At 40.8% G+C, this 23,840-nt stretch overlaps 1 protein-coding gene and 1 long non-coding RNA gene across 4 annotated transcripts in view; one reads left to right on the top strand and one right to left on the bottom strand.

Moving 5' to 3' along the window:
* Window positions 1-329: 329 nt before the first annotated feature.
* LOC134063434 (uncharacterized) lies at window positions 330-22,616 on the bottom strand. Its single transcript, XR_009936179.1, has 4 exons — window positions 22,546-22,616; window positions 19,032-19,176; window positions 11,772-11,819; window positions 330-3,864 (listed from the first exon to the last, which is right to left on the bottom strand). It is a non-coding gene; the product is annotated as an uncharacterized LOC134063434 (long non-coding RNA).
* mcph1 (microcephalin 1) overlaps window positions 21,941-23,840 on the top strand; it is a 35,356-nt gene continuing 33,456 nt past the window's right edge. The window contains exons 1-3 of one of the 3 annotated variants that reach the window (XM_062518883.1): window positions 21,941-22,174; window positions 22,936-22,988; window positions 23,181-23,272. In XM_062518883.1, the coding sequence (XP_062374867.1) occupies window positions 22,955-22,988; window positions 23,181-23,272 (126 nt within the window). In that variant the 5' untranslated portion in view covers window positions 21,941-22,174; window positions 22,936-22,954. The other 2 variants (XM_062518885.1, XM_062518884.1) reach the window with 2 other exon arrangements.

The raw sequence follows: 23,840 nt of genomic DNA, 5'->3' as shown, positions 1-23,840 counted from the left end.
GAAGTAAATAAGCACTCTCACTCTCTCTCTCTCTTTCTCTCTCTCTCTCTCTCTCTCTCTCTCTCTCTCTCTCTCTCTCCTCTCTCTCTCTCTCTCTGTGTGTGTGTAGGGGGGATCTGCAGTTGTGTAGTCAGTATACAGTATGTCAGTATTTGTATGCGTGTGTGCCTGCATGCATAAATCATGCACTTTTGTGCACATCTCTCAAGCATGTGCAAGCATGTTAAATCTTTTTCAACAAGTTTTTAGGCTTTGAGTGCATGCGTAAGAGAAACAGACAGAGAGAGAGAGAGAGAGAGAATACTGATGCACGTGTCTTTATTTTTATATATCTTTTATTTTGCTCACACCTCGTGTGGAACTTTTTGGCACCATACTTTATGAATATGCATCATACATGGTGCGGTTCATTTGCATTTTTAATTAGACTTGTATTGTGCCAGACTATTTATTTAATCTGACACAACTAATTGCCAATCCTATCCCAGATGTAACCTTGTCTTCTCTGACCAGAATATAGAGGTATCAGTAGGAGGGGGAGGTTATGATACTGTCCAAAATGTGAAATTTGTGAGCAGTCAAGCAAAAGAGGATTGTGGACAAAAAAATACTTTGACAGGCAGTGTGTCCTGTGGCAGTCAACCATCGGCAACAATATCAGTCATGTGTACCTTCATACACCTTTACAAAAGGGTCATATGGCCACATAGTGAGTTCTGATGTGCATTTTGGTGTGCCTTTAGATTTAATGCCCTCATTAGAATTCTTTATAATTGTTGGTATAACGTGTGATGAAAAGCTTTCAAAAGGATCATATTTAATGGATTGCATAGAATGGCCCCACATCTCTTTCTTAACAGTGATTATCTCTCTAATTATAGCACAATCTGAGAAAATATCCCTGAATTATACAGGATTAAACACAGAGCTTCCGCAAATACATTTTAATTTCAAGCACAGCTTGGACAGAAAAAAATATTTAGTGAAATGTTTAACCAGCTAAAACCTGTCCCTAATCAAACGGAGATTTCTGTATAGTGGAAAATGCAAGGAGAGCATAGAAATCAGTCCATTGACATCTCTGTGGAGAACTATGTAATTATGAAATATTAGATCTGTGTCTAAACAGAACCCTAAACAACAGAAAGCGTTCCCTTTGACATATCCTCCACACAACAAAACTATCAATATGCATTGTTGAAATCACAGTCAGTATCAAAAGGTCAAAAGGAGGTTGGTTGAATACTTTGACTACAATGAGTTTCCATAGAAGAGATGCAGTGAAATTTGTTTTGATAGGGGGATGAAAAATATGAATATTTGTGCTTTTTCTAACAATCTCACTCTCAAACGCACAATCACTTTCTTTCTAATTAATACAGAGCTTGTGTCTTAAACAGTAAATAAATTGATATGGACACTGGGGAGTGTAAGCGCATTAAGTTTGTGGAAAAGGCTCAGTCTGAAACTAGTCATGGAGTGAGAGTAAAGTCCTTTTAGGCAAGACCCTCCACTCGGTGACCATATTGCAGTACATTTTGGGCACTTATCGGGCATCGATTTCGGGCAGTACTGCGTGTGCGCAAAATTTCACCAACCACCAACACCAAGCTGACTGCAGCTGCAAGATCACAGCACATAACTGGCACGATGTATTCACAACATACCATATTATTGGCACGTTATTAAAACATTTGGCGGCGGAAGGGGCAGAATACGACTGCCATGATTGCATTGCACAACTAACCCCATACTGTACATTGAGTGCTGTGTCTCCTCAGAAAGTCTCTGGTGACAGTCAGCTGTCAAGGAACTAAGAGTTAGGGCTTTTACAGCTTTTCATATTGTCTATAATACAGCCTGCTGTAGATACAGGCCCACAGAGTTTTAGCCTAAAATGAAGCTGCAGTAAAAAGTTTTTGTCGAAATGCCATGAGGTAACTACTTCAAAAAACTTGAAAACTTTAATTTAAAACACCAACAACACAGTTCAGAAGATGTTCAAACAGAGACAAATCAAAATATCACACAGAAGTGTGACGAACAACCTCTGGATTATGCTACCAGTGATCTCAACTGTTTTGTAGCCTAGAGAGAATGCACTTCTAGCATCACACTAATCACAACATGAAGTGTGAGGGGTTTGAAGAAGGCTTACTACAAGTCCTGGTCAATTTGCTGGTTTGTTTTCGTTTATTACATCTCTGTATGCTCAAACTTGGGCCGCCGGACCTGATAAGTAGCTTATTCGCAGTGACGGATATCAGAATGTCGCAACATCTCTCTCTCAACGGCTTCAGCTGTCTTTGTTCACAAATCCTTTCAGCGTGTTTATCTTGTGTGTTGCTAATGTACAAATTCTGAAGCATTACCTTCGCCTGGTGTCCATCGTGTACCAAGCATCGTATGCTATCTCTAAAAGGTGCTGTGATGGACTTGGATCTATACTGTTCTCTAACAACTAAACACTCGCTACAATGAATCTTTCACTTGGTTAATGCTCTAATCGATCTGTTATGAGACAAGAAATAAGAAACATTCTCTTGACATGTCTGCTAAACCAAGGGTGTGTATCGAATGGTAGAGACTACTCCTCTTTCAGCCTCCCACACACACCTTGTAATGTCCATGACAATAAGTCAGAGTGTGAGCACCACTACAGCGGTGGGATGTGTTGTGGTCTTGATGGGGCGTGTGACAGGCACTAACAGCCTCCACTCGGCAACAATTACACACCTCGTCGAGGCCTCTGAGAGATGCAGAGTCCGACTAGACGGTGTACATTATAATTAAGATTACTAACACCCGCAAGTGCTGATGCAAGCCAGCATAAAAGGCGACACACTGCTTCAGAAGCGCATAAACTTGTCAAGGGAGTGCAATTAAGAAAACTGGTGAGCCCTGCGTTGAATCATCCTTATGATACAGCCCTCCACAAAAGAGCTCCCACCGCAATGAATATGAGATCTACATTCCCATTCATTTGTTTAACAGATGCCTTTGTCCAAAGTGAATTATGATGCATGTAGAGCACACATTTCAACCATATGTGTTGTCCCTTTGTATCTGGCTCAAAATGAATGCTAGCGCCTTGCGTTATCAGTTCCACTGTAAGCGTACAAGATGTTTTTGATCAACTACAGATATAAATGAAACCAAAATGCACCTAGCGTAAACAAAACCAATGATCTGCTCTTGTTTGACTGATGGAGTGTGCAGCCACTAAAATAATACAAAACAACAGCCACTGAATGTGAACCTCAGCTTACTAACTGACATAAGTGGCATTACTGAGTACAGAGTTAGATTGAACAGGCGTTTGCTCAGTTGGAAACTCTACTCTAAATTAATTTTTCTTGGACAGAAAGAAAAAGGCAACAATGACAGGTATTAGATTCATTCTTCTGCAAGGTTTAAACCTGCTTGTTCTGTATTGAAGACCTTCGCCCACTTTTAAGGACTTTTAGTGATCACTCTTGGGTCATATTGACTGGTGCACATTCGCTTGTGAGCAACGGTAGTCTATACCCCAAGGGTGACATGCAGCAAATATGACAATGTTTTGAGAAAAATGTCATTTGTTGTCAAAAAGGGAGAGGAAAAAAACAATGAAAAGAGAAGATTCTGACACTGAATCACACAGTGAGTAGGTAGAGGCCGCTCATACTACGAGCATGAATGCACTGAAAAGACCCAAGGGCGATTTACTGTCTCCTTCACTGAATTGTAGACAGCCAGGAACAGTTGTCAATAAGAATGTCCCTGGCATGTAGGCCTTGACCTAGCAATAGAGCCATATTCTCAAGAAGATCACCTTGGTGTTGTTCCCGAGTAACAGGACTACAAAGAAAGATGGTCATTCATCTGAAAGTAAGAGAAAGAGAAACAGGGGGTTAGGCCAGATACTTTATACACTCTGAAAACGAACACACTATTTTCTTTTCAACACATATTGTGTAACAAATAACAAAAGCAATGTGTTGGACACAAAACAAACTGTGTTGTCCCTGTCTGGACACAGAGATGTGTTAAAAATAACACAAGTAGTGTTATTTTCAACACATAACGTGTAACAAATAACAAAAGCAATGTGCTGTTAACAATACAAACTCACATGTTTAAGAGTGTAAGACTGTAATGAGTGAATATGGCAATTCACTACACATATCCCACTCCTTCCTGTAATGTAAGTAACCAAACACATTGTTGGAAAGAGCATGATTGATATAATCTTCCGAAAATAACTGCCCAAAGACATTGCCAAGAGGGCGGATGAGTGGTGAGAGTTGCCTATAAGGGCTTTGGTTAGACCTTCATGAGACACCAGAGTGGTGGTTCTCCAACACATAGCACTCATTAAGAGCTTCCTGGAGGTAGTCGGAAGCGTCAGTGTTGTTAACAGTTTTCTTTTTTCCAATTCATATAGCCTAAAGCAGCCCCTCCTGGTTACATGTGTGAACATGGGGTGGAAAATTATTATCTCAGTGTAAGCTCAAATGTCCAGTAGAAGATGAAAGGAAAGAAATATGAAGAATAACCTCTGAAAGGTTTTCAGAAAGTCTCTGTGACACCCATACCCACCCACAACCATACACACATGCACACACACACACACAGACACACACTGATTGAGTCTGAGGTAAGATACTTCACAAAATTCCAATTAAACTTGCTCCCGAGATAACACCTCTTAAATGATCAAAATTAATTTAGTCGTGCCAGGAAAGTGAAAAATCACTTCAGTTCCAGACTCTAATCAGTCGTGATCTTACAAAGCAATGTGATTCCATTCAGAGATGATCAGAAATAGAGAGGCATTACCTTCAATGAAGCCAGCCCAGTAATGAAGAGATCATTCATTAAAAGACCCGCTTTAGCCTACACATCAATGATGTACCAAACATTAGTTGGATTTATAAAGTTGATGCAATAATATCGACCTTTTTTTCGATCCCAATTCTACCAATTCTCTAACCTAACAGCAATGTTTTTCTCTGTCTACTTTATGTTTTGGTTCCATTTGGCTTTCAAATTAAAGTTTATTCTACTCATAATGCTGGTATGATTTCACCATGTAATCATCATTCAGCCACTAAAAATAGCCCAGACCCAACAGGACTCCGTACCGTTTGAACCTGGTCTGCGTTTTTACCATTGATATGCCCAAACTTTAAATAGTTTAAATATAAAGGCTTTAAAACATCATCCTTGACTTGATGGGAGTGTGCCTGAAGTGAACCCAGCAGCTTCTCTGTCTCTAAATAGTTTAGTTTTTTAGACTTCAAGAGTACCTGCTATCTCCCTGGAGCCTCCCATCTAACAGCCTAGGAGCACTCAGTATCTCTCCCTTTTTGTTGCCTGGTTCATTGTCATCACTTCATCTTTCAGTAACAGTTCTCCAGGCGTAGTGGTGCCGATGTTTTGTGCATTATCTTTGGCCTTGACTAATGGCATTTGTATGGTTAATGCACACACACACACACACACACTCACACCTACATACACAAGCAGACAAGCACACAAACATACATGTAAACAAACACTCTCATACAAAGAGACACACACACTATGACCTTGACGGCACTCCATGATATACATAGACATTTTGCTTCTAATAAACACTGCAGCTTTTAGTCCACAGCCTAAGAGCTCTGAGTGTCTTGGGCTGGCCGGAAGGCTGTGTGCATTTACTGTATGACTGACAGACAAAAGCCGGTGCATCTAAGGGCCGCTGAAGGAGAGAGTCTCTATTTGCCGTCCACTGCGGTCAATGAGAGTGACGCAAACTGACACCAGCAGGCATTTGGGTGATCTCCTATTAATTCAGCTCTTCTCGTGCATAAGGCCAAGTGACACAGTGCACGTGGTTGGGGGGGGGGGGAAATCACAGGGTGCTAAAAGACAGCAGTACACTCACATGTGTCAGTCAGAGGGTATAGAGACTGAGCCCCCAACCCCCCCCCCCCCCCCCCCCAAATTGTAGTGCCCATCATGTATTGTCTGGGCACTAGACAGAGAGATTTGAGGAATCACATTTGAGACTGTGGCAGCTCAGTTTAAGACGCAGTGAAGCTGTCCAAAAAACTTTTAGGGAGTTGGATGAGTCCTGTGCTGCCGCTGAGATGCCAAGAAGATGCCGGTGGAATCAATAACAGTGGAATCAATGATATTTCTCTTTTTGTTCTCTCTTTTCATCCAGCGCACTCAAATCCTGTTGTTTACAAGCCCAGACCACTGCGCCGTTTAGCTGGCATGTCTAATGATCTAGACACTGATTCATCGGGATTGTGTCTCATTTAAATATCTGTCTAATCATGGGGCTATCTCGTGGCACTTTAGGATATATTTCAATTCTATTTAATCACTTTTTTTTAGGGATGGCATGGCATGATTTGACAATATAAGCTCTCACTTCATCAAACAAAACCCTTCTTACTGAAGGATCATGGAATAAACACTGAATAATGGAGAAGAGGTATATTCAAAATGGGCTGAGCATCAAATGTGACCAGAATCTGGTTAATCTTTTGATCAGTTGAGACAAACGTTTTTTTAAAGCATGCCATACAGCTCGCGTGCAGCTGTGTATGCGGCAAACATCTTCCAGGGTGATGACAGGTCTTTGGCAGGGCAATTTTCATCCAGAGTGCCTCTCTAAAATTAGGACCTGAAAACTTGTTTTTGCAAAAGAAGAAAATCCAAGTCAAGGCAAGCACCTGTTTTTGTGTGAGACCAGATTCTGTCTCTGTGAAAAGCATGTTTTAATCTTTGCACAGAGGTTCCACTTTGTGTCCGACTCTGTGATGGTTCATGTTTGGCCATTAATTGGTAATTAAGACCAAGCTAAAACACCAGAGGTAAATGTGCCAACCAGCGTTGTGTTGTTTCAACTGTGTGGCTCAGTCCCTGCACCTGCAACTCGCAGAACCTCAGATTGACAGGCGGACATGCAAGCAAGGAGGCTAAATGTCAAGGGTGTTGTGATCAGGGAAGTCCAGTGATCAAGTCCAGTGATCAGGGAAGACCCCTGAATGTAATGTCAAATGTGAATGACCAAAACATTTTGACCAACATTTTTCCTGCTTATAGATCCAGTGTATTCAACCAGATATGAACATGTTCTTCCTCACAAAGTACCCGAAAAGCATTTAGTAAATTATGCAAGCCCTATTCAGTCAGGTCATAAATAGGCTTGACATAGACCAATATAATTCAAAACCTATTTATAAATAGATACTGCACTCATAAAGCATTATGTTGTAGTAAGCACTCACAACTATTCTTGTCTGAAGATGCATATGGCTCCAAAAAAGAATCTGCCATCTGACTTCAAATTTGAAGGCATAGACATAATCAGTGCCATTTCTTGCACAGTGCCAGAAAACAATAAATAATAAAAAATAAACGCACAAGAAATATTTTGAAATATATAGGCTACATTGATTGAACATATTGCATGCCTTCAATTACATCTATGTCATTAGCCCTGTTTAACTACTACAAAACAACATATTCCTTTAAAGTTTAATTCCTGGCACTGCTGGGGTGCTGTTCAGTTCTCTATACAGTCAAATGACAGCATGACCATAAAAGAGGAATAAATATGCAACTAGGAATTAATATGCAACTATGACACATTTTGAAACTACAGAGACGCTGGAGCTATCTAGGTTGCGTTAGCCTATCTTTGGCTTATGGAGTCCCACTCTTCAGAGATACCTAGAACACAGACATAATCAAAGTTCTCTCTTGTACTGTGACTTCCCCCAGTAGTCTCAGCAGAAAGCGCAGGCGTGCGTGGGGTGCAGGATTTTACAAATATCATCTGTGATATACATTATTTATTCATTCCGAGCGGAAGACGGGTCTTTTCTAGCCATGTGACACTTATTTGAACTCTGTAGGAGTGATGCATTGACAAAAATACTTCAAATACGTCTACACAGACTGTTCATATAACTCCCCAGAGCCACAAAGATACTAAATGTATGAGTTTTGAGTATCTGGATAAAAATGCTATCATATTTCCAATATAATTTGGTGTTATAACGACGTGTTTACCCGTTTTTAATGGATTTACACATTCATTTAGTAGACGCCTTTATACAAACTGAGCCAGTGCACAGGGTGCCGTATGTTTTCATAGGCATGCATGTGCTCACTGTGAATTGATCCTATGTCCCCGTGGGGGCTGCCTGAACACTTTCATCGATAAGAATATGGATCTCACACTAGATACAAATCATCATGAAACTTTCAAAACTCACTATTAAGATCTTTGCCTTAGCTCAAACTTTTCAAATGCTTTTTAAAATCGTCTCAAGTTCAAACCATATGAGGTACGACCGCAAAAGAAATGGAGCTTCAACACAACATCTTTTGGTGAAACACGAGCTGTGTTTTACATTTCTCTTGTCTTGAGGGGAACATGCCACAGGAGAGGAACAGATGCAGATGTAATTATGCCTACAGGGAATTTAAAGATGTAGTAGGGCCTGGTTCATTCACCTCGGCGCCGTTTTACAGGGTGCTCTTTCATGAGTAGTACAGACATCCTTCCTGTGAGTGCAGACTTGACAGAGCTACTTCTATGCCTTTGATCACAATGCCATTATTACACACATAACAAGTATTTTGGTGTGTGGAGCACACATTATGCAAAGTAGATATTCGACTATATGTAAAGTACTAGATATACCACTATATATATCTACAGTAGAGTATTGATATCTTGTGCATGGGCTTAGCTAACTGTTTCTTTCTCCTCTGAAATGAAGTCTGGTGGCTGAAGGGGAACTATTCACCTATAAGAATGTATTTTCTTTCTATACTTTCTTGACTGAAAAATAATTCCAGACAATTATAAGAACTAATTTCACTGGACCATTAAAATGGGGATTTTTAAGTAAAAATTGTGCCCTGAATCAGGAATAGAGAGTCCATTAATACATTAAAAAAAAACCTGACAAAATTCTCCTCACTCACAGCAATTAATGATGCAGTCAACATCAAGAGGGTTGGCTGTTATGCACACACCTGCTACTGTGTATGCAAAAGGCAGTTTTCAAAAGCTGCTGTGGAATTGGATGGTATGGATACTGATAGAAAGAGAAGGTACCATAAAATGAGCTTCAAAAGAAGTCATCATATAAAATATCAGATGAAGAGAATCTGGTTAACTATATAATGAATTTTGCGCTTCAGAGGAATTCTCTCTATTAGTCACTGCAAGGAACTCAAGAGATAAATCTGAGAATAATTGCTGATAACATCTCAATGTCGTCAGAGCTATGCAAAAAACATTGTGCCCTGAAAAGGGGAAATGAGTAAGTGGAATGAATTATTGGACATTCCTCCAGTGCACATCAATAGCAACACAAACAAAGGATCTGCTTTAAAGACGGGCTAGCTTTTCTCTCTGGTGATTATGCAGAAGACTTTCTTCGCCCCATTTTGCGATCAAATTCCAAGTCACGTCTTTGGAAACAATTCCAAACTCTTCCAGGGGGGAATGCGCGTTTATAAATGAACCAAATAAGAGCGAGTCTTTGAAGAGCAGACACAATTCTCAGACCAGTGTTTAAAGGCTTGAGTTGATCAATATATTCTCTTTCTTTTCCACAGACACTATGTGGTCATCGCAGTGAGAATAAGAACTATTTTCTGTCTCTTTCTCCCTTTTTTGTCAAAAAAGCATCAAAAAGTATTTCCCTGCAGGTAAATGGGTTATATACTTGTTTCTGTATTGATCTGGCTCCTTGAGCACCTGCCTCTTAGTTCTGCTGATGTAGTCCAAGTCCATGGGGAAATAAAAGACAGAAGAACACAGCTTGGGCTGGTGCTGACGCAACTGAGGTGGGGGGGGGGGTCCTTCAGTTGTGAGTGTGCATGTTTGTGTGTGTGTGTGTGTGTGTGTGTGTGTGTGTGAGCGTGTGTGTGTGTTGGAGGGTGGAGGGGCAGGAGTCTGTGAGATGTTTGTGAGGCACGTCTTTCTAAAATTTGCCCACCAGAAGTTGTAAATAAATAAATAAATAAAAATGTGATGCACAACATCAGAATCACAGAGTGGGGCCACTACATCGCCGGCACTTTAAGGTCAGACACCACTTCCTGGTCTCCAGCTCCGCCGCGGAGTATCTGAGTGCCCAAAAGTGTGAGGCGAGGAGCCTGGAGGAGGTTTTTATAATAAGCAGGAGAGAAGATTGCATTATGAGATCTAAGATGTGCTGGGCTGAAAGTGATTATCCTGCTTTCAAACTGGAGACGGGGGGAGAGGAAATTAGGTTAGGTTTAATTACCTTGTTTTTATTCACCGTTAACCTTGAGAAGGGGAGGGCCCTATACTTAAGGCTATTAACTAATAACTTCTCACGATGTGATTTGTCTGTAAGTAGCAGAAGTTTTTTTGTAATGGATTTGCGCCTCGGCAGATGGCGCAGGTCGTGTCCTCTGTATCTAATAAGGAAATCTGAACGCACTGCTGAGAGCTTTTGGACAAACGAAATGGAATTGTCTCCTGTGTGCCAGACATTATTTATTACATACTTTGCTGTGTTCTTCTGTTTTAAAACAACTCTGATATTTCACCTACCTGATATCACATTACATCATGCGAGAGAACAAGACAGAGCAGACTGTGCTGAGTACCGCCCTCAGACTTGGTGCATCTCGATTTTGCTAACTATTGTTATTGTTGTGCTGCCATTATCAAAATTTATACAGAGCATTCTGCAAACATGGCGAGTATAATTCAGTATCCATTTAAGAAGATGGCCCCAGATTCAGTCCAGCCCCGATCCTGTTGATCTCTTCCACTACTATCAATTCCTAGTTGAATCATAACATCTAAAAGAAGGATGAATTTGCTGCCTTCAGGGGGTGGACCCCTCAGTTTACCACAATATGCAAACCTTAAAAGAGTGGTTAAATTAAAACGTTCAGAAATCCAGTCCCTAATGGTCTTAAATATCATAACTCTATTTTTAAAACTTTGATGAATGTATAAGGAAGTGGCTGACAAGGGATTGTTTCAACAGATATGATTTAATCCGTAACACAGCGAGAAATAGCTGCAATAGCTCAAAAGGCCCCAACAGCAGACGCTGTATTTCAAGGCTCGAGGCAGTGGCTGCCACCACAATTCAGTTACATGACGAAACTCTTGTTCTCATTACAGGCCCGAGATGCAAACTGCATGATGCTCAATAACAGGTTCTCGTGGGAACAAAACCTTTAATAATGTTTCAGTTGAAACTGCGCTCGTAAACTCATCCATTTATCTGATTTGATATAAGCAATGACGGTGTGAGCGATGTGTGCTTGTCTGTCTGCCTTTTCTTGTTGTGACTATCAATAGAAATATCATCACGCAACGAGGATGCACATTTTTAGTGGTGTGTTTCAATATCGTGCCAGCAACTGAGTCAGCCATTAGCTGAAAAGAGGGAAAAAGATCACACGCCTTTCTGCCTCTTTCCTTCTTCTCAAGAAACATTCAGTGTTCACTAAGCCATCGAAATAGAAGATCAGGAGAAAGTTTCAGTTTCACTGAAATCATTTTTAAATCAAAATGCAAAAATTTGTACAATTCATGCTGTTTGGTTTGTTTGGTTTGGTTTGGCACTAACATCAATCACAGTTTATTCATCTATATTTACCTCAATTTTAATGTTTGGACTTTAATGCTATTCCCTGAAGGATATCCCCAAAATAGGCATATCATTTTGTAAAATAGCAAATGGAAAATCAACAATGATGAAGATGAGGCCCACCTGCTGTCTGGTTTGTTCGTACAGGCCTTTCTTGAAACTTGTCTCCTCCTTAGAAAACAAAAAACACAATACAGTCAATACTCAGTGTAACATCTGAGCAAAGGCCCTGTATGCAGTGAAGTGTTACAGCATCTTCCACCCAGTGAGGTTGTCTGGACATATTTTAAATCACAATCCGAAAAAGCAAAGCCCTCACCCCCCACTAAACCCCCAACACACACACACACACACACACACAGGCTGTTAGTATCCACCTTATTCCGGTTTTCATCTTCCATTCATTCTGTTTACATTATAGCTTTGTGTATTCTCAGACAGTACGCTAACACTAGAGTATGCTTCAATTTAGATTTCTTTCGAAATGTTGGTAATTCTGTTCTCATGGATATACTACATACCGGTAATACAGAACCAATATAAAATATACAAGTTTACTTTTATATGCGTTATGATAAGTTAAGCACTGTCAACCGTCACGTTAAAATCGATACAACGCCGCTTCGCCGGAAATAGAAAACCGCTTTCTGAATACTGAGGTGTCATGGCGACGCCCATTGTTGGCTAAAGAATATCATGGATAGAGGCCACCACGACCTTCTCCCTTCTGAGTGGCCCCACTGCTTCAGGCCATAAGACCACTCCACATGTTACCCTGAGTTCACCTACAGCTGCACTACTCCCATCCCTTATGCCATTATGGTACAGCATGGGTCAGTTACGCAGTGAAGTGTTACAGCATCTTACACACACACACACACACACACACACACACACACACACACACACACACACACACACACACACACACACACACACACACACACACACACACACACACACACACACACACACAGATGAGCACGGGCTGTTCGTATAGAGGCCACCATGACCATCTCCCTTCTGAGTGGGCCCACTGCTTCAGGCCATAAGACCACTCCACATGTTACCCTGAGTTCACCTACAGCTGCACTACTCCCATCCCTTATGCCATTATGGTACAGCATAGGTCAGTTTCATAAAGAGTAAAAAAAAGGACCAGTCAGGACCAGTCAGCTGTCATTGTAGGCCCTAAATTTAGTTCTAGCAGGCACACATCCATGTATTATACATACAGTACATATACACTGTGCATACATAGAGTACATAGGCTTATATCAGAGCCTCTGGAAGTTTCAACAAGTTCAGTTCAATTTAAGACCATTTTAAGACTATAATGAAGACAATTTAAGACTGATTTCACACCCACACTGGCAAACAATATGAGGGAAACCCCAGAGTCCCAAGGATTATTAGAAAAGTGACTTTGTTCTTTGAACTTCTATAAAACAATTATTTTTTTTATCAGTTATCAGTTCCACATACATCTTGCTATAATTTGTATTACATTGTGATATACTGTATCTGGACCGTTGAGAGAAAGAACTACAATGTCAAACAACTTCAATCTATGCTGCTTAGAAAATGAAATGACCACTGTTACATTTTAGACTTTTTAGCACCCTGTGGAAATCTTGATATACAAATCTGATATAGACTGGAGGTTCTTCAAACATCAATCTGTATGTAATATTAAACACATTTACATACCTGCATAAACAGTATGCTAAGTGTGTTTCTGTGTTTGCATGTGGGAATACCATCCTGTAAACAAAGAACGCAACCCAAAGAACATAAGCGTGAACTGTGCATGTTTCTTATGTTAGGTACGTGTGCGTGTGGTACTCATTTATTCCAGTGTACGCTTGCGTGAACACTGCATGTGAAATGGGAAAATGGCTGAATTAAAATAATGTATGCAGTTCTGTTTTTAATATGTGTGCGTTTGACTTATCTTGGATATTCTCTGGTGCCTATATTGGCATTTAAATAACATTGGCACTTATTCTACAGCAATACATTCAGCATTTTTACCTCCTGATTCCCTCTTTTTTATCCCTGACCAGTCAGCCTTTGCCACTCTTCTGATACTATTCCTGCCCCTGTCTCTTCTCAGCCTATTCTGATTCAGAGGGAACAGACAGGGGTGGGGGGGTGGGCAACAAATGTCAGGGAGTGTGATGTATAATCCAAAGGTTCAAACGTGTCTCCATGAAAATTGAAACAAGAGAATTAAACTTTTATTCTGATACCAAGGTATGGCTGGGCATTCCTTGCTCACATTTTCTTTCTTTCTTTTTTTTGTGTGATATCTTTGTTCCAACGTCAGCCAATGCTTCGGTGGTGCTGTTCCGTCCTTTGTGTGTGAGCTGATTGTAAAGCAAATGGTGTCTCAGAGGGAAGGTTATAGAAGACACTGGTGAAAATGAAGAGAATGCGATGGGCAACTGCGAAGAAAAAAAGTATGCAAAAGCATTGCATTCCTTCAAAGAACAAAATCAAAGGAGGCACGGAAGAGTCAAGTTCTATTTCCATCTAAAATGTCTGCTTATTCCACTTGTTCATCTCCCTCCCTCTTCATGCAAAGTCAGAGAATGGCTTTCATTGAGGTGGCCTAGGATTAGCTTTCAAGCTTTGATGTTTCCTTTGGAGAACATGCTGTTGGCTCGCTTGTTTTTCTCTCCCATCAAATTGATTTTGTTCAGTGGGGATGATTGCAGATGTAGGGCTTATTTTTTTTCCTCGCCGCGCCACAATATCAAGCACCACACTGGGACGAAACATCACACAGTTTTACTAGGTAAAAATTTGAAAGTGACTGCCAATTAATGAAACTGTCAACAGACCCAGCTGAGTAATGTGCGGACGGGGACAGCAGACCGAAAATTACAAATCGAGGCACTGCTGGTGTTATAGAGACTGCTATCTGAACTGCGGGACTCACTTTGCAGTTCACAGTCAAAACCTTGAATGAAAATGCCAACTGCCCCAATGGCAACGTTTATAATTTGTCCTGCCTCTGATATGCCTGAGCATTGGCCTCACTTCTCTATTATGCTTCAGTGGCTTTCCTCTCAGTACAAAAATCCTTGGGAAGAGTATTTTGACTTACACTGCCAACAATTTATCACTCATATCTGTCCTTGTTTTTTATTGTGTTGTTTTTTAAACTGTGAAGCAGTTATTATTTTTGACTGATTTCAGACAACCGGTCGGTTTAAGAAAACACTGTGAGAAGAAAAGTTATTTTTCCCTCAAGGCAAAGTCAGAGCTCATAATTACATTTGAAAATGACTGCCTCTTTCATCAGAAAGCATTGAAATCACTCATTAATGTCTGCGCACAGTCCTGGATACGCTCTGCAACGCTCCTCTGGTATTCTGACACCAGTGTGTCAGGGTTTAGCCAATTAATCTGTAATGTTTGTCCTGTACGTCATATTAAAAAGCATCTGAGCGGAAAGGATTTATTTTGACATGCAAGGATCACAAAAAGCAAACTTCAGCCTCTATTTCCCCGTCTCTCTCTTTCTCCTTTCCTGCTTTTCCTTTCTCATTAAATCAGATGGCCTGGACAGTCTGTGGTCTTGCATATCAATAATTAATCATTGGCATGCATATTCAGTAAAAGAATCTGGACAGCTGCAGTGGGCCAGGCCACAGAATATTGGAGAGGAGACGCTGCCCTGTGTCTCCTGGCCTATGCCATTCTGTTCCCCCAGCTCCGCTGCGCTGTCATATCATCGCTGATGGCTCAATTTCAAAAGCCCGCATTTGGAGAGGTGCACTTAAAAAGGACCGCATGACGCATGCAACAAAGCAAATAACAGACATTTGGGATTCGGCTGAGCTAGAACACGGTACATTGTACCTTTTTGCAAAGATGCAACGGCATGATGACAAAATCATGCAATTAGCCTACCCTTCACCATTAGCACTAAGTTACCAATGGGTTCATCATTTTTTTTGGCGGAGGCATCTGGAAAGTGTTCTGTTGATACCTGACCCAAGTGCTGGCAGAATCCAAATTACTGTTTGACCCAGTGTTGCTAACTTAATGGTTGTAATGTGATCATTGGGAAAAATAAGCCAGTTGACTCACAGCTCAACTGGCACTTTAAAAATTAGCCCAATGATTAGTCTATTTTATCAAAGTTGAAGATGGCTGAGCATACCTCTGGAGAAATCTAAAATATATGCCAGTCGATCCTGCTGGAGTATTAACCGGATGGGGGGCAATATGTTGATGATGTCACATAGACAATAAACCTTCAAAAACAACATGAAGTTTTCACCGAGCCCCTGCTAAGGGGAGTCTCAAGACGGTGCTAAGCCACCACTCCCACCATTAATAATAATAAAAAAGAATGTTGCCACTGAGAACCACCCGTCGTTTTACCCCACTATTACAACATATGTAGATCTAGATTTTATGATTTGATATTAGCTTGCTAACTATGATGTGATCTTTCACTATACTCTGTGTGCGTATAAAACTTTCACTTTCTTTCCACCTCCCCATTGCAGGGTAATTAACTGCTGATACACAGTGTGTACTTGGCAATCGACAGCACACTGTAAACATGACATGACTAGCATAAAATATCTTTGTAATGAACACTTTCTCTGCCCTGCCCTCTTCCCTTAAACCTTCCTTCAGGGATTTTCATGTACAACACACTGCATCATCCACTACATGCTTATTCTCTGCAATGCTACCAGCAGTATCCGACATAACTCCAAATGTTTCAAATATTCACAATTTCACATTTTCACATTCACGCATTATGTTTTCTTGAGGCTTGAACTTCTTGAAATCCTTCGCCGCCTCATTAGGTCTGCACCTCCCCATTCTTGGAATGTTAAGAGACCCAGCAGTACGCAGACTAGATGTGACCACCTGACCAACGAGCCCGTTCGTTCAACTGCTCCCAGCCTGATGGCATTTCCCTGACCTGTCCATCAAAGCTCTGTATACAACTGGCGTTGCATTTAGAACAATCGATGAAAATATCTGGATGCTCCAGCCCACGGGAAACTACAACAGCACCTAGTCACTCCTAACTAGATGTAGAGGCATCATGTCACAAATATTTAAGGGACAGCTTTGAGTAGTAGTGCACCCAAGTGGCCAAATCCTACCCTGGGCAGTACACAGGGTAGGATTTGGGTGTGTTATGTCTTTATATGTCTGAACTGTCATATCCTAGTCTATTATTTAACATTTCTGAGGCTATACGCTAAAATGAGATGATACAAATACAGTGAAGGATACTGTGAAGCCATTGCTGTAGCTGCACTTGCCCATAACACACATTCACAGAAATGCATGGATAAACTGTCCTTCCATAAAAGCATAGCACTATCTTTAGGTTCATGCACAACAAATAAAACGTACATTATTCAGAAATGTAGACATTCAAATTAAGATTTTCAAATATGCCAAGTCACTCAAGCTCATAGTAAATAGCTGAGTGGTCGCTCACTCTGCTGAGATGATGAATTCCTTGCCCTCACAGCAGTTTTACTTTAAATGAAGTGGCACAGCTGGCAGACCTCTATGCCCACACTGGTTTGCAAGATGCCATGGGGTCTACATCTGTTGTTTCCTGTCCAAACATTAATTCTGGACCATTTTAGTTCCCTGCCTGTGCTCGGGATACTAGGAGAATGCCTGCCACTGCCGGCTCTCGCAGTGCTTTAGCAGTAAACAGGGGCTGAACTACCATGACTCAAACACCGACAGCTACAGCTGTGAAGGGAAGCTTTGGGGCAGATGGTTGGGAGCCTTTTCTGGTTCCTTTGTTCGCTGTTCAATGGGGCTCCCTATTTTTTCCTCTCTCCTTGCTTCTGACTCCGCTGCCAAGTCTGGTGAGGGTGGAGGGGATAGAAAAGCCTAGCTGTGGTCCCACTCCACCTTTTTCTGTCAGACCTGGTGCCATCTACCTAAGTACCGGCGTGTCAGGCAGGCTCCGAGCAGCTGGACTCAGCGCATCTGCTTCCCCAGAAGCGGAAGTCCTCTACTCGCCAGAGTTAATTGGATTATAGGTAGATGCCAATACAGGCCGACATGGACAGGTGAGCAGCTGCCAGCTCTTTGAGAGTTCCTGCCTGACACCGTAATCAAAGGCATCAGTAATCAAAGTATTGTGAACTCAGCATGAAATCGTGATGGAGTGAGGCACCCTCCATTGAAATATTTTGGCAAGTCACAGAATCCAAACATAAGAGAAAAGAAGAAGGCCCCCTGGCTAATTCAGTCAGTCTGGTTCTGTTTATTTGTTTGTTTCTCACTTTGTGACATTGAGCTAGTTACAGTTGCTGTGTCTTAGTCATTAATCTGATAACAACAGTTTAAACAGGGAGAAAGAGACAGAGATAAACTGCGGCGTATTATTGTTATCGTTGAATATGGAGATATACTGAATTAAGGATGATGTTCAAATTGCAACCTAACCACCTCTTTTTATTCCACCACATACAAATGCATTTATTATTTCTTTTGTCATCAAATAAGAGAAAAAGTGATTATATATTAATAAAAGCCAGCATGGGGGTGACCATTAAAGACCATAACATACAGCCCTCCTCCTGTTCCTCCAGCACTTCAAATAAAGCTTTGCAAAAGCAATGCAGTTTCTAGTTGATTATCCCTCACCTCCTGTAGTCTATTGTTGCGATGTAAAAAAAAAAACATATTGCAAGAAGAATTGCTGCCATGGAAATACAACCCTCAGATTCCCAGAAATAAGAGTAACAGAGACCTCTACTGGCGGAAAGTAACTCACCATTGCAACCCACCCTTGGGTGTGAGGCTATGAGCAGCCTTTCTCAGTCAACCTGCAGCATTTAATGGGGTTGTGTGAGGTCTAAAAATGAAGACTTATTCTGTATTGTTTAAGCGTCTTAGATAAATAGCCTACTATAATTTATTTTAAATCTATACAGTCACGTAAACTATCGGAGAGATTTGATTTTTGACTGCCATTCCCCTCTGTCCAGCATGACATGGAATCACAGGCAATTCTTTCACACAACCTTGTAACAGACCACTTGGAGGTGCAAACAATATTGAGTTTTGGTTGATCTGACCATCAGTTAACATCGAAACAGGCACTTTACTTTGGATAGACAAAGTGATTAACGTCAAGAAAGTCAACATTTGATACCTCCGATATGTGGTCTAAAGACATCAAATAGCTCATTATTACCAAAATGACAGCTAAGGAGCCAGAAGTGAACACACATGGATAGCTATAAAAACTGTGCTTTCATTATACAACTAAATACAACAAAATACTTTTAGAGACCTTGAGCCAGCTCTGCACTATGTGATCTCAATGGCGTTGCAGCATTTGTTTGCACCTCCAACAGCATAGCCTACCTGGCTCTTTTTCTTCTTTCTTCTTCTTCTTCTTCTCTTTTTGGGCTTTTACGGCAGCCGGCATCCAAAAAGTTGCATTGCTGCCATCTATGGAACTAGCACCTCAGTGCACTATGTCCTGCTGTACAGTCCAGTGTCTCAATTTCTACAAGAAAAACAAAACATGTTGCACTCTCAGGTTCCTGACATGAGCACGAGCCACTTTGTGTTGAGGTGTTTTCCTAAAATAAATAAATAAAGTGCTGTTCAGAAACCAATCCTCATTCTATAAATATTAACCTCTTCCTGTGTCTAACCCCCCTCTTTTACAAACATTAACTGAGTCAGTTACCCTACAAGATTGAGAATAGGTGCCATCCTTTGTTGTCTTGCTCCCAAAGCTGTTGTCATATTACAATTGTTACTTTTACCCTTCGCCTTGGATAGATTTATGATGACATCTATGGTTTCCTTTGAGCTGCTTCCATGGCCAATACTAGCATGTTCATTTGTTGCGATACCTATACTGTACATGAGCTCGGACCCATTCAAATGATATGGCTACTGTGGTGTTTTTTCCTTGTCTATTGTTTGAATAATACATAGTGGTAAGATACATTACATTAATAACCTTTAATGCCATATACTCATAAGAAAAGGATCAACATGAAACATCATGAAACAACATGTACAGACATGTCCAGACAAGCAGGAGCGAGGGCAATGTGCCAGCTGGTTGAAAGCGCAAAACAGATGCAAACTGGAAAACTGGAAAGAACCAGAAAACCCAAACTATAGCAAAAGAGCACAAACCACTATGACTCAACATAGTGACCTAATGAGGGGTGTGCTCGTATTCTTTAAAATGGAGGAGGGTGAAACTTTCCACCATTATAATTGGATCCTTTGGCTTCTCTGCCCTTTCTGATTGGCTAAATGAGATCTGGTGACGTTCTCAGAAGGAGGCGCTTCTGAACAGAATATAAGGGAGAGCAGAGCAGCCGGAGCTTCAGATCGATCTCGTCGAGGTACCAGCTGGTAGCGCCGCCTTCACTCTATTGCTTGGTAGTGCAGTTCAGACATTGTTTGGATTGTAATATCATTGTGATACAGTGAATAAAGATCTTCAGTGTTGGGAAGTCTCTGTCTACGTGGTCTCCTTCGGATGCTTGGTCCAGAGTGATAATTGGGTTCTTTACAAGAGTTAATTGGTTCCAGAGTGCTAATAATCAAGAAGTCCAGGAGCGTGGAATTTTCCACCACACTACCCATCTCCTTTTCACATCTCTAACTGCCAGAAGAATATCACACTGTAACAAGATTCTGTGGTTTTCACAGCATCACTGTACAGTATATGGAAGAAACTGTATTGTGATTGTGAATAGAGTATGATGCTGTAGTTTCGCTATAGATTATGGTAAAAATCTGACAAACTAATACAATTTTGCTGTGAATTAAAACCCAGTAAATATCAATCTGACTCCTCCCTCTTCCAATCCAACATATCGGACAAACGTTTGGGGTTTTCTGCACATAAATTAACAGTTAGGCTATTTTATTATTATATATTTCATATGAGAAGTAATCATTGATCAGTCTAATAGTATGGTTGTTGGAGCAAAATAATGTCTGTAGTTTCCAGTGCGTACACTGTTTAATGTAACTTGCTGTAGCTACAGCAAAGGGGTGCAGCATGGCGAATATTGCTCACCCAGTCTATGGATCACCCTGGGCGGAATTCAGAATTAGCACAGTTTGGGGATGGCCACTTCCTATTCGAACATGACTAAAAGCTAAAAAGAGTCCTCCTCCACAATTACAACATTTAGGCTAGGTCTTACCCCCTCTCCACATTCCCCATAGTCATACTACCCACCACATTTAGCACACCTTTTTGTCCCTTTACACAATTTAGCTACATGACCAAATTTCTGTCACTTGTAACATCTTAGGCTTATGACTGAACTCTCTTGTATCTCGTTGTTGCTGTCTCTCCTGGTTGAATTTAGTAGGCCTATAGTATTCTATAACATGCCCTACGGTCTCTGCAGCATTAGGCGTATACTACATTTTCCATGAGTGTGCTTTTAAAAAAATAAATGAAGTATACTGCCCAAACCCGAATGCCCAAACCTCATCCTAGAGATAATGTTTTCCTCAAGAGTAGATCTAGCCTAGTTGGTTTTGCACCGACCACGAACCTTTGATTAGCCTACTGTAATATTTCCTACCACTGTTAGCATTATTCCAGTCACTTTTGCCATTTGTCCCTTAGACTTTGACTTGAGTATGTTATATTTTTTTTTTATCAGATTGCTATAATTTATATCCATGGTGATCTCAGGAGATCCTCATGCCTTCTTAGCGTTCTCATCAGCTAGTTAATATCCTTTCACTCCTAAATGAGCTGGGACCCATAGAAAACATTTATGTCAGAGGTTAATAGTCTACTTATCTGCACAATTTCTAAAACAATGTCCTGCCTGCCAGTGCCTGGACTGAGACACAACACTTTGGATGCACATGAGATGCAGAGTCTACACCCTATCCCTATAGGTCTGTTGCTCTCAACCCAGAACAGAGCAACAAGCCACTAGCTCTGCTGTCTAGCCAAAACGGCAAGATCATTAGGCCTAAGCCTCACTCTTTGTTTTTTACAGATTTTGAGACTAGGAATTAAATGTAACACCAACTTTCCCTCAACGCCTACAAATGCCCGTATGTTTGTGTGAAATAATTCACACTTGATTGCACAAGACACAAACTCCATGTATTTGGTCTGCTCTTTACATTAGCCTACACACCTACTGCTTGAAGACATTATAAAACTTTACTTCAACGAAGTAAACATCTCAGATTTATAAAGTTTGTGTCAAGAACCAATGGATGGCTAGAACGTAGAGTTTTTCCCAGAATGCCATCTGAAATGCCAGGCGCCAAGGAGCGCTGTTGAGGGAGCTGCTAGCTAATCGTTACTATCTACCTCAGTAAAACAATATAAGTAAAGTATAAGATGACATTATTTTGAAAGCAGTAACGTGTATTTATGTGACAACGTTACCGTTGATCACATTGTGTTTAGCGCCGTGCGATTAGAAGTTGGAGTTCACCTGTTGCTGCACTGGTTCAGCACGTTTGTCTTTGGTCAAGATATATAGCATCAGGTAAGCTGAGGAAAATTAATATGGATATAACTGATATGTGAGAACTAACTTACTGGCCGTGACCACACGTCTTCATAAAGCCAGTGCAACTTTATGAATGTTTCCTTCCTCTTTTCTGTCTGTTCATCTTATGACAAACACGAGTGTCCGTTCCTTGGTAGCAGCTAGTTGTCAAGAGTTGACATCACATTCTAACCTAACATTAGCTAACGTTATCCAGGTGTTTGAACACTTTATACCACCGATTAACGTTAACATTTAGCTGACTCTAATGTCTGAGGAGCCGTGGAGGAGGTGGTTAAAGCTAAAATGTACACATTTCCCCTTTCTTTGATTCGTGTTGAAACATTTAGCAGAAGCTAGTTACTTACCAGGATCCTGAGAGAAATATTACGTCAATACGTAGCTACACGCGGGCCCACGGGGAGAAAATGAAAGTTATTGCGTAACGTGGAGGTGGTAAGTTACAACAACAACGCAGATAATGTGTGTGTAATTGCGTTTGTTGGGGCTGTGTGCAAGAACACAGTTCTTTCCGATAATTATTAACGTTAGCTGAAGTGAAGTATCGTCACTACATGTAATGCGACACATTGGTAAGTAAGTAGAGAACATTTTTGTGGCTCTAAGATGTCAAGAGTGAACAACGTAAATCAAGCTATTGCTTTACAGTATGTTTTGCTAACGTTGCTCAGAACCAAAGAGTGTGTAAATAAGTAGCTGCTAGAACTTTCAAGTGAAGTCTGTTATGTCTCTTGCAGGTTCATATAAGGCCTGATTATGACCAAAAAAGAAAGCTCCACGATCCTGAAAGGTAAGTTAGTACGGTCACTGTCATCAACGTTAATGTTATCAATTTTCTTCCGTGGGTTTACATATGCCTTGCGCAGTTGTCAGTACATTTCTTATTTTGATGTGACCTTAGGTCAAATCTGTACTGTTGCCTCGACTGATGGGTAGGCTACTTCCCTGTGTTTAATGACGATGTTTCCTTTTCTCTCTGTAGATGTTGTGGCTTTTGTTGATGTCTGGTCCACAAGCAAAAGAGAAAATTATTCAGAGGGATTCATGGAGCAACTTGAGAAAATGGGGGCAAAGGTTACTAAATGGTTTTATTTCATGCAATTCCAGTAGGCTGGTGGTACAAATATGAAACAGCCTATGTATAACAGCAATGCAATTATGGAGCATATCTGCACATAATGATTAGTACAGTGATGGTAAATGCCATTCAATCAGAACTTGGCATATGGTGCTTGTTATGTTGGTTATGCCATATTCAATACTTCAGTTCAGTACTTCTCTTGGCTCAGCTTCTCTGCTATTGTGTATTTACTGCTAGCTGAGTTCACTCTGACTGAGCAGAACAGAGCAGAGCATGGTTATGTGCTGAACCAAGCTGAATTTTCATCTTCCATTTTGAGGTGTCACTGACCCATACCAAACCATGCCTGCTCCAAACTTTATTTATGAATGGGCTTCTGGCCTTCAGCAGTTTTCATCAGGCAGGCCATAAGCTGACTGAATAGTAAAGTATTGTATTTAGAATGGTTGGCAGCTTATTGTGTGGCTTTGAAGTGACAGCAGTGTTTATGATTGATAAGCCAATCTGTGTGTGACTTAGGAATCCTGCAAGATATTCAGAACTCAACTACTGTTAATAAGA

This window comes from Sardina pilchardus, chromosome 18 (genome assembly GCF_963854185.1).
Source record: "Sardina pilchardus chromosome 18, fSarPil1.1, whole genome shotgun sequence".
Lineage (NCBI taxonomy): Eukaryota > Metazoa > Chordata > Actinopteri > Clupeiformes > Clupeidae > Sardina > Sardina pilchardus.
Note: the sequence above shows the minus strand (reverse complement) of the source record. Positions and strands in the feature narration are given on the sequence as shown.